Genomic DNA, 12,452 nt, shown 5'->3' on the forward strand with positions numbered 1-12,452 from the left:
TGGTTAGAATTGGAGGATCTGAGGAATCATCTCATCCAGTCCTCTGATTTTGAATGAGGGAATAAAAACTCTGAGAGGGAAACTGACTCATTTGAGAAAGCTGTGTAATAATGTAGTAGCAAAGTTGGTAAAACAGTTCAGGTCTCCCAATCTCCCAGTCCACAGATTTTTGTGCTAAAATAATTTAAAAAGATGTCAAGTACTGATTGCACTTCCTCCCTAAAGAATAAGTATTGACCCCCCTATATCTCTGTAATAAAATGATGAGGATGAGCCTTTTGTCACTAATTATAGGAAATGACAATGGTCAAGTGGCTCATGGGATGAAATTTCTGGTATTGGTCTTAGTTGGCTTTCCCATGACTTCCTTACCAATAGAGTGAGGAATGGAATCAAGTGTGATTAAAAGGCTTCATGGGAAAAAATGAAGAAGGAAATGTCAAACTACTCCAGTATCTTTGCCAAGAAAACCCCAAATGGGTCACAAAGAATCAGACATAACTGCAACAACTAAACAACAACAATAGAAGAATTTGGAAATGAAGTTATATAGCATGTCTCCATATTCCTTCTGAGCCCTGTTATGGCACATCATTTTCCTTCTGGGCATAGACTGGTGGAATTTCCCGGGTGGGTACTAGTTTATTAACTCACTTCCACATTCTCCCTCATGTCTCCTTTTATATCTGGAAACCAAAGCTTCTCCTACTATCTTAGAATGCATTTAATCACCTGGCAGCTGAGAGGATCAGCTTAACTGAGTTTAAGAGTTATCCTATGGTAAGCTTCTATGTGCTTATCTTTTTTCTTTTTTTAATTTATTTTCCCCCAATTACATGTAAAATAATTTTTTAATGTTCATTTTTATTTTTGAGTTTCAAATTCTATCCCTCTGTCTCTCCCCTCCATCCTTCCTGAAGTGGTAAGCAATTTGATATAGTTTATACATGAGCAATCATGTAAAATATTTCATATGAGTCATTTTGTAGAAGAAAACTCAAAAAAGAAATTAAGTAAAAAAAGGAAAGGGAGAGAGGGAGAAAGAGAGGGGAAGAGAGAAAGAGAGAGGAAGAGTTAAAGAAACAGAGAGAAATAGAGTCACAGAGACAGAGACAGAGAGACAGAGAAAGAAGGAAAGGAAAGAAGGAAAGAAGGAAGGAGAAAGAAATGAAGGAAAGAAAGAAGAAAGAGAAAGGGAAAAGGACAGGTGAAAAGTGAGAGAGAAAAAGAATGCAAATACAAATATGAATTCTTTGGTCTGTATTCAGATGCCATGAGTTATTTTTCTGGAAGCTCATAACATTTTTTTATCATAAGTCTTTTGGGATTCTCTTGGATCACTGTATTGCTGAGAAAGCTAAGCCAGTCATAGTTGTTCATTGCACAGTATTAATGTTACTGTGTACAATGTTCTTCTGGTTCTGCTCATTTCACTCAGCATCAGTCCATGTAAGTTTTCTCAGGTTTTTTCTGAAAAACAATAAAATATTCCATTACAATCACGAACTAAAACTTGTTCAACCAATCCTCAACTGATGGACATCCCCTCAATTACTTCTTTTCAGTCATCACAAAAGAGTTATTATAAATGTTTTTATACAAATTTGTTCTTTTCCCTTTTTTGGTGTATGGATATACAATGGATTAATTGTTCTTTTTACCAGATCCCAGGTTGCTAGCCAGATGTATAATTTACTTGCCAGTAGACACCTCAGTCTTTTGCTTTTGAGAAGCACATTTTTATTTAAGCAACTGGATAAACCTTGAAATCTTACCATCTTGACCTGGTATACAGCCAGCTTCAAATTATTGTTCAATCATTTCTATTGTGTCCAACTCTTCATGAACCCACTTGGGGTTTTCTTGGCAAAGGTACAGGAGTGGTTTGCCATTTCCTTCTCCAACTCATTTGGCAGATGAGGAAACTGATGCAATAAGTAACTTGTCCAAAGTCACACAGCTGGCAAAGGTCAGAGAGCAGATTTTAATTCAAGAAGACAAACTGAGGTGTGCAAAAGACCTTAATTTAGAAAGGCTAACTTTCTGCATCTTTGGTCATTGCCAGTTGTCTTAACTTCTGGACTTCAAAGACCCTAGAAGAGAGAGTGAGGTTGATGGCTTTGTGCAGCTCTGTCTCACTTAAATCACATTCACTCACAAGTCAAGACATCATCTTCATGATGTTATTGATCCTCTTCAAGAGTAAAGGATGAACAAGCAAAGCAAAGTAAGAGGATGAGTCTTCCTGACTTGGCATTTTATCCATTGTACCACCTATCTGCCCCCAACTCCAAATTGCCTTTAAAAATTAATCACAAATAGATAAGAACAAATATGTTATAACTGAAGGAAAATCAACTAAGCATAAAATTGTCCATCTAACAGCCTGCTAACTTAGCTGAGGCTGAAGATCTTTTTAAACAATTTGGCTTCTTATTTATACCAATTCCTAAGTTTCAATCAATCAACAAACATTTATTAAGTCTTTATGTGTCAGTTCCTCTGCTTCTCCACTTACCAACTTTTCTCATATCTCATTTGAGTTGATGAATGAAATCAAGTCCTTGTTTAGTTTTACTGTGGCATCTCTTCCCCAATAAGCTTAGACTTTATTCTGCAGATGATGAAAAGTTGATGTAGGTTTTTGAGGAAGAGTAACATCTGGGCTTCTATTTCCTCATGTTTAAAATTAGTTGCATCAATTAGATGATCACTAAGATTTTCCTAGCTCTAAGATTCTGTGATACTCAGGAAGCCTGGTCTTCAGCTTTAAAAATTGGTCTTACTCCTAGAATTATAAATTTGAGACTGAAAGGTACTATGAAAGAAAAATATTTTAATTTTGTATTTAGATTAAATCTGTTGGAAACACATTTTATTAGGTTCAGATCTCTTTCCATAGAACTATACCTCCATCCAAGCTCAATGTTACTTCAAGATTTTAGCTTTTCCACATCTCACTGTAAGATTTCAGTTCAACAAATATTTTTGAAGCATCAAGGGTATGTGGTAGGTGCTGAAGATACAGAAATAGACAAAAATCATCCTGCCTATTGAGGAATTTATAATTTAGTGGAGATTGGGCTCCCTGGGGATTCAAAATTCACAATTTTGGAATTCACAAAAGTTCATAGATGAGGTTTAACAGATATAAGAGGATAGATAATTTTAAGTTAGAGGCTAGATACTTTTAGGTATGCAAGGGGTGGAAGAGGATCATGGAACCTGATTCTAGAGCTGGGAGCAATTTCAGATGCCATCTAGTCTAACTTTCTTACTTTATAGATGAGGATGGTAGAGTTCTGGATAGTAAAATGACTCACTTAGATAATAAAGTGTGAAACTAAAGCTTTGTGGAAGAGATGGTACCTGACTTGGGTCTTAAAGCAAAGGATGAATCTTTAATAGATGAAGCTGGAAGAGTTCATTCCAAGCATAGATATTTCAAGTAGTCGCTATATACTTTAATCAGGAATCCTATCTTCTGCTTAGAGAAATAAAGCAAAAAAAAAAAAGTTTATTATCATTATTCAAATAAGGATTTAGAAAGGAAGGAGCCTCAGAGATTAAATTCTCCTCCTACTACAGAGTCAGCAAAGGTCTTGGGATACTATTTCAAAGGATAGCATTTCCAGATGTTTGTATTTGAAATGGCATGCGACGTGGTGGGGGAGGGAAGGGTGTGGGAGGTGAGGGAAGAAGGCCATAAACATAGTGTCTAGCTGTGGGAGTTCTGGATTTTAATGACCTCAGTCTTCTGGAGTCCTAAAAGAATAAACCAAACACAAATTGCAGTCATAAAAAGCCGCAGGCATTTAAAACATTCTTGCTGATGGGCAACTCCTGGCTATTATCAAAGGCATTTGTTAAGCACCTGTCTGTGCAAAACACTATAGTAAAGTGCTATAAACTACATTGAAAGTCCATGGTCCCCTAGCTCTACCAGCTCCTCCCTCCCACTTCCACTAGAATGAGAGAAAGCCACTAGTGAAGAGATTCCTTATGAAACTGTCATTTCATGGAATCAACTGAGCCACTCCTTCCCTATCCCTCCATATTGCTCTGAAGAACAAAATTGGCCGCCCATTTCAAGTAAGAGAGAAAGACTCCCCATTTTTAAAATTCCTCTCTAGCCAACTTCAGTGGTACAGGCTCCATGGGAAAGGTGTAGGTGGCTACAACTGAGGAGTTTAGGTGGTAGGTAAAGTAGAGCCACCGGACAATTTGGCAATAACAAGAATCCACACCTATGATGCTGACAAAGGCTCCCAGAATGGTCTAAGCATTGGAGTGTGAAGAGGCAGAGTGATTTGTTGTTCCTCCTATTGGTTGCATGTTGGATTGTCTTAACACACTCAAAGGCAAAGTACATAAAGCTATTCTAGGCTACAGCCTTGTTAAAAGTGTTATGAAATCCCTTGACCCTCTGTTCATATGTGGTTAATGTGTGTTTTTATGATGATCAGTCAGTAATGGGATGTCTCAAAATGCATTCTCATTTCTATCCCGACAGAAAACATTGGTGGATGTTACCTTGGAAAACAGTAACATTAAGGACCAGATCAGAAATTTACAGCTTACATATGAAGCATCTATGGAAAAACTGAGAGAAAAGCAGAGACAATTAGAAGTGGCTCAAGTTGAAAACCAGCTTTTGAAACTAAAGGTAATTATCAGATTGCTTATTCTCTTGGGAAGAGGGAAAGGGGAAAGAGAGTGAGAAAAGTTGGAACACAAGGTTTTGCAAAGATAAATGTTGACAACTATCTTTGTATTTGGAAAAACAAAATACTATTAAAATAAAAAAAATATAAGGAGATGAATAAAAAAGAAACTAAAGGTAAAGTAAATGAAATTTAAATTTTTCATCAGGTTTCTATTCCTAATTTCTATTTCATTTCTTCTTTCCTTTGTCAGTTTCCTTCTCTTCTGTCTTCTCACTTTTTCTTTCTACCCCTTTCTTCCTCCATTGTTTTTTTCACATTCATTGTTACTAGTCCTAGAAGATTGAAATCGAAGGTATAATCTAGATGATTTAGAGAATGTTTGAGCATGTTAACTGTTGTCTTCATCACAGTTCAAGTACTAAATCCAAGGAATGTTAACCTTATTCCATTCTCTTAACATTCATACTTAACATGACAACTTCCATAATGTAGCTAGTGGCACAGTGGATGGACTCTTGGGACTGAAATCAAGAAGACCTGAGTTCAAATCTTCCTGAAGATATTTTCTAGCTATGTAATCCAGGCAAGTCACTTACCTTGTGTTTGCCTCAGTTTCCTCTTCTAAAATTAGTATAATAATAGCACCTATCTTGGAAAGTTGTTATGAGGATCAAATAAAATAATATTTGTAAAAGCTCTTAGCACAGTACCTGGCACTTAACAGGTGTTGTATAAATACTTACTCCCTTCCTTTCACCTACCCTCTAAGTATTGCAAGAACTGTTCAGACAGGTTATATGCCTTTGTTCTTTGCAAACAGGCAAGGTTGTTTACTGTCAGTCAATTAGCATTTATTAATGCCTACAGTGTACTAGATACTGTCCTAGGTGCTTGGGGATACAAAGAAAGGTAAAAAACATTCATTGCCCTCAAGAAACTCACAATCCAATAAGGAGGTGGGGGTGGGAGAGGGAGAGATAACAAGATATATACAGGTTAGATTAGAGAGTAATCTCAAAAGGAAGGTACTGGTCCTTAGTAGGACTAGGCAAAGCTTCTTCAGAAGGGAAGACTCTAGCTGAGACTTGAAAGAAACCAGAGAAGCTCATAGGCAGAGAGAAAAACAGCACAGGCACAGGAAATAATCATTGAAATTAAATGTGTGACCCTGGGCAAATTTCTTGAACTTAATTGCTTAAAAATGTATTTTAAATAATTTTTTTAAATGCTTGGAACTGGTAAATGGAAAGTCTTGTGCAAGGAATAGCAAGGATGTCAATATCACTGGGTCTCAGAGTAAATGCCCAGGAATTAGGTGTAAGAAAACTGAAGTGGTAGAAAGCGGTCAGGAATTGACCCACACTTAACACCATACACCAAGATAAGGTCAAAATGGGTTCATGATCTAGGCATAAAGAATGAGATTATAAATAAATTGGAAGAGCATAGCATAGTTTACCTCTCAGACTTGTGGAAGAGGGAGGAATTTATGACCAAAGAAGAACTAGAGATCACTATTGACCACAAAATAGAAAATTTTGATTATATCAAATTGAAAAGTTTTTGTACAAACAAAACAAATGCAGACAAGATTAGAAGGGAAACAATAAACTGGGAAAACATTTTTACAGTCAAAGGTTCTGATAAAGGGCTCATTTCCAAAATATATAGAGAATTGACTCTAATTTATAAGAAATCAAGCCATTCTCCAATTGATAAATGGTCAAAGGATATGAACAGACAATTCTCAGATGAAGAAATTAAAACTATTTATAGCCATATGAAAATATGCTCCAAATCATTATTAATCAGAGAAATGCAAATTAAGACAATTCTGAGATACCACTACACACCTGTCAGACTGGCTAGAATGACAGGGAAAGATAATGCGGAATGTTGGAGGGGAAGTGGGAAAACAGGGACACTGATACATTGTTGGTGGAATTGTGAACACATCCAGCCATTCTGGAGAGCAATTTGGAGCTTATACCCCAAAGAAATACTAAAGAAGGGAAAGGGACCTGTATGTGCCAAAATGTTTGTGGCAGCCCTGTTTGTAGTGGCTAGAAGCTGGAAAATGAATGGATGCCCATCAGTTGGAGAATGGTTGAGTAAATTGTGGTATATGAACGTTATGGAATATTATTGCTCTGTAAGAAATGACCAGCAGGATGAATACAGAGAGGACTGGCGAGACTTACATGAACTGATGCTAAGTAAATTGAGCAGAACCAGATCATTATATACATCCACAACGATACTGTTTGAGACTATATTCTGATGGAAGTGGATCTCTTCGATAAAGAGAACTAATTCAGTTTCAGTTGATCAAGGAAGGACAGAAGCAGCTACACCCAAAGAAAGGACACTGGGAAATGAATATAAACTGCTTGCATTTTTGTTTTTCTTCCCGGGTTATTTATACCTTCTGAATCCAATTCTCCCTGTGCAACAAGAAAACTGTTTGGTTCTGCACACATATATTGTATCTAGGATGTACTGTAATCTATTTAACATGTAAAGGACTGCTTGCCATCTGGGGGAGGGGGTGGAGGGAGGGAGGGGAAAATCAGAACAGAAGTGAGTGCAAGGGATAATGCTGTAAAAAATTACCCTGGCATGGATTCTGTCAATAAAAAGTTATTTTAAAAAAAAGAAAGAAAAGAAAGGGACCAGGATATGAAGGGCTTTAAAAACCAACAGAGGATTGGAGGTTTTAGGGAACCATTGGAGATTATTGAATAGAGGGGTAATATAGTTCAACCTGTGATTTGGGAAGATCAGCAGTTGAGTAGAAGTAGAAGAAGAGTTAAAAGTATGGAGAGACCTGAGGCTGGAAGACCAACCAGGAGAAAATAGTCCAGGTGTGAAGAGATGAAGGATTGTGCCAGGTGATAGCAGACCCAAAGAAAAGGAAACATTTATAAGACATAAGGCAGCAATGTCAGGATTTTACAATTGATTGGATGGGGGAAGAGAGAGAGAGAGCAGGGAGAGGGGGTGAGAGGGAGGGAGAGGAGGAGGGAAAAGAAGAGGGAGAGGAAGAGGGAGAGGGGAAAAGGAGAAGAGGGAGAGGAAGAGGGAGAAGGGAGAGGGAGAAGGGAGAGGGAGAGGAAAGGAGGGAGAGAGGAAGAGAGGGGAGAGGAGAGAAGGGAGAAGGGGAGAAAGGGGGGGAAAGGAGAGGAGAGGAAGAGCAGGGAGAGGAGAGGAGGAGAGGAAAGAGGAGGAGAGGGAAGGGGAGGAGAGGAGAGGAGACAGAGAGAGATAGATAGGGAAGGGGGGGGTGTCCAGGATGAGATTTAGATTGTATGTTGACTGTAACATTGATGGTTTTGGAATAAAGATGTGTTAAAGTTTTACTAAGAATTATCCTAGAATCACACTTTAATCTGATTTTGCAGCAAAAAAGATAATTGTGGTGTCCCCTAAGTTTCTTAGTCCTAGCCAAGAGATGGGGTGGATGGGTAAGTGGCAGTGATGAATTATTGGTTCTGTTTTATAATAGATGTATAAAGAGACATGTATAGCTGGCAGCCAGCTGCCTTATTAATAGCAACCAGTTCTACCCTCAGTTTGTTACTACGAAACAAGTTCTTAACCTGACATCTGTAAATTAAAGACATTGGAAAACTATATTTTAATGATTGATTTCTTTTCTAACTTTGTTTATTTTGTGCATTTTAAAGAAAGGATTTGTAGCTTTATCAGACTTCCAAAGGGGACCATGGCACACAAAAAGTTTTGACAATCTTTGTCCTAGCCTAGAAAATACATATTCCTATTATAGCCTCTAGGCATTACTGTGTAATTAAAAGTTTGGCCAGGCACTGAATCTTGAATGATGCCATTCTCCTCTGTTGGAAGTTAAAATTTTCCTCTTGACACTTGAGCATCTATATTCTGCTACCATAACAAACTAATTTTTAGCATAGAGGGTAAAATGACTCCAAATTCCATGTAGATTATGGATAAATTCTATTTGTCTATTATTTTTGGGAGCTTAAGCAAATTCTAGTTATTAATAAAAAATACATGTAACATTTTTTGCCTCTAGATCATTATGGAAATTCTGATCAGTTGAACTTACTTATAGTTCTTTGGCATATAATAACTATATATTCATGCCATATATATTTTTTCACGATATTCAAATTTAATAAAAATGAAGACAACAAACAGCTTAAAGGGAGAGACAATTACATTAAAAGCCCTTTGTCAAGCACGAGAATGAGACCAAGAAGAAACTAAAAATAAAATTCTTTCAGATTTTTGGGTGCAGTTCCTTAAAGTATAGCCAGAAAGAGCCATCTATTTTTTCTATCCAAATTCTTTGCTCTATTGACCAGAACCATGCTCTGAAGCTTAAGTTTTTAGTCCTAGAAAATGTTATGCAAGATACTTGTAGGGAATCCTTAGTGCTTTGTTTTATTGTTGACTAATGCTCTGTTCCTCTATCTCCTTTTTTTCCCCAAAAAACTGCTGGGAATAATTTAAGGCTGCCTCCTGGATTAGAGATTACTGTAATCCAGATGTCTCCCAAGGCTGGTAGATAATACTTGCCTCACTGAACTACAGATATCTGGAAGGTCACTCAACCCTCAAATCCCTATTACAACTCTATGAAATATAGACTTACAGAATTAGAAAGGACTTCAGATGGTTTTTCCAGATTTATTTGAAGAGCTCTAGTTATGGAACCTTTCATTTCTGGACACTTTTAATTGTTCTGCATTTCTTTCTTTTTATTATGTTGAAATGTGTTTCTGTAAACTTTTGCCCTTTGGGATCAAGAAGCGTAACGTTAATTACTCTTGTACAAAGTGATTCTGAAAATACTTGAAGATAGCTATCTCAGTCCCATCTTCCCTTACTCCCTCAAGCCAATCTCCTCTTCCCTAGGCTAAGCATTCTTATATCTTTAACTAATCCTTGTACAGCATAATTCTAGTCCCCTCACCATCTTCTTATTCTTTTCTGGTTGTATTACCATTAATATCTATCCTGTAAAATGTAGGTCCCAGAATTTGCAAACAGGTTCTGATTATCAGTGTTCAGAAAGTCATCATTTCCCTAATTATGGACATTATTTTTCTCCTAATGCAGCCCAATATATTATAATAATTTTTAAGCTTTCTTGAGCATCAGTTCTCTATTATAAATCTATTCTTTTGGGAGGCCATTTGGTGAAATTAAGGAAAGCTTTTTGATGATTGCCAGGGACCTGAAAGTGTTAGTATTTCTCACTGGTGAATAGCTTATTGCTCTCCCAATGGTAGAATCTGTCCCATTCTTATTTATATCAGTCATTGCCTCAGCCAGGTAAACATTCTGCATTTTTGTTTAGGAGTTATATATTGTTGTTAAACCATGACTCAATGAAAAATTAATTTGGGAGATCCTAATCAGGCTACATATATCTTTGATTTCAAAATGCACTTTTTGAATTTTGAATGGAATGCTATGCATTCATAAAGCATTATAATCCTTGGCACTTGTGTGCCAATCAGCATATATTAAGCATTTGATTTGTGTGAGTCACTGGGATAGAAAACTTTGAGAGATACAAACTTTTACTTGACAACTAAGAAAAAACAAAAATGCAACAATAAAAACATTTATAGAGCCCAGATTTCTTGAGTGAGTAGCAAAACCAAAATGCCAACTTAAGTGTTTTGACTTCAAATGTAGCACTATACCATGTACTTCTCTGGGATATTCAGTTTCCTTATCTATAAAATAGATATAATTATATTTTCACTAGCTCCTTCAAAGAGTGATGGTGAGAAAATAATTTGTAATCTTAAAAAGATATAGAAATGTGAACTATTAATAAAGCCTATCACATTTTGGCTTTTTGGTACAATCTAAGAATGAACCTTTGTTAATTTTTGCTTATTTCAAGTCTGTAATTCATATCCCAAAGTTTCCCCTTATTGTTGGGGTTTATGAATTCACCCCAATTAAAAAACCCATCACAAATCATTATAAAACTCATAATGCTAGTTACATATTAAGACAATAACATGATTCCTAGATGCTCAGGCCTCCACTATCACTCCACTGTCTCATTCTTTCTATTTGTTTAAGGGAAAAATGATTTCTCCACTTTTAGTGCTAAAAGATCATGTACTTTTCTCATAGGAGTGCCTTCAAGTCATTACTTAGAGACTATTTACTTGTAATTTAGACACAAGTCCAACAGGCTTGCTTATTTATATGACTCCTCAGCTCACATCAAATTAGAAGCAGCAAGTTATAATGAAGGCTGTATAAGAGAGACAGGAACTCAGATAGGAATGAAAAATGATAACAGGAGACAATAAAATAGGTGTAAAATAAATCATATTTATGTAATATTTTTAAGGTTCACAAGGTGTTTTCTCTACCACAACCCTATAATATAGATAGTACACATATTTTTAATATTCTCAGAGTTAAATGACACATAAACACACACTTAAGTAAGTGCAGGAGGCAAGATTAGAATTGACAGTACCATTAAAATAGAAAAGATAGGGAAGATCAAATTAACTTTAGTGAGTCCTCCCCTCTTGGAGTGCTGTTTCCTAGTGGCATATTCCTGAACTCCAGCTCTGCTTCCAGAATGTATCTATGAAAGATAAGTAGATTTCTTTAGGGGTATAGGGTAAGAAAAAGGGTACTGACCAGAGTCCTTAAATATTGGCAGTCAATGAACAAGCAATTATTATATATCCACTATATTCAAGGGACTGTACTAGATGTTAGAAATACAAAGAAAAAAAGTGAAATGAACTTTTTAAGGAGTTTACATTCTACTAGGAGATAAATGCTCAATATAAATATACATATAAATATACATATATATGTGTGTATATATATATATATAAATAAAGATAAAGGACAGTCTGGACCCAGAGTCAGGAAGATCTGGATTCAAACTGGCCTAAGACATTTACATGCTTTGTGACCCTGGACAAGTCACTTAATTCAATTTGCCTCAGTTTCCTCATCTATAAAATGAATTGGAAAAGGAAATGACAAACCATTCTAGTATCTTTTCTAAAAAAACTCCAAATGCAGTCATGGAGAGAATTGGATGACTGTAAAAGAATAAATAACAACAGATACTTATTAAATAGATTCTATATCAAATCCTTTTCTATACACTGAGCGCAGACACATACAAAGAAAGAATGAGACAATTCCTATAATTCACGGGAGCTGTTGGAATACACGGGGGCCACCTAATAGTGGTTGCTGGAGATCCAACCCAGACCTGCAAAATGGATCTCCTTGTGTGAGAGGATGATACGAGGAGACTGAGAGCCAGTTGCTGTTCTCTGACCTCTCTGAGAGGCTGTTGTGTTGTCTGACCTCTCTCCTCTTCCCTCTGCCTCCAATTTATCTCATTCCCAGTCTGCAACACCTGTGTCAGCAAAGACTGCCCTGCAACTCCTTCAGATGCTATGATCCACAGCTGTGGAGGCTCTAGAGAATTGACCTGCCCTTTAACAAATTCCCATTTTTGTGGACTTAGGAGCTAGGTTAAAATCCCACTACTGATACTATTTATTTTCTTTGTGATCTAGAACAAATCACTTAATTTCCTGTGCCTCAATTTCTTTAAGTGGATTCAATTGTCTTTTTGTGTTTTTTTTCTACTTCTAGTTGATGACTTCTAGAGATTTAAAAAAAGTATCCAAAACCATTAGAAAACCAAAAGACAGAAGAAGTCAGGCATGAATAAAGGGACCTCAAAGGCCTTCTGGTTCAACCTGTTGATTTTTCTGCGAATTAAACTGA

General features: G+C 36.5%; 1 protein-coding gene across 4 annotated transcripts in view; it reads left to right on the forward strand.

Annotated features, from left to right (window-relative positions):
• Positions 1–12,452, forward strand: part of MYZAP (myocardial zonula adherens protein) — a 112,353-nt gene that overhangs the window by 46,871 nt on the left and 53,030 nt on the right. For all 4 annotated transcript variants that reach the window (XR_007951025.1, XM_051980722.1, XM_051980723.1 and 1 more), the window contains one exon: positions 4,514–4,666. Coding sequence is in view for 3 of the 4 variants with exons in the window: in XM_051980722.1 (XP_051836682.1) it covers positions 4,514–4,666 (153 nt within the window). In the remaining variant the exon portion in view is untranslated. The remainder of the gene's footprint in view (positions 1–4,513; positions 4,667–12,452) is intronic.

This window comes from Antechinus flavipes, chromosome 2, assembly GCF_016432865.1.
Source record: "Antechinus flavipes isolate AdamAnt ecotype Samford, QLD, Australia chromosome 2, AdamAnt_v2, whole genome shotgun sequence".
Classification (NCBI taxonomy): domain Eukaryota; kingdom Metazoa; phylum Chordata; class Mammalia; order Dasyuromorphia; family Dasyuridae; genus Antechinus; species Antechinus flavipes.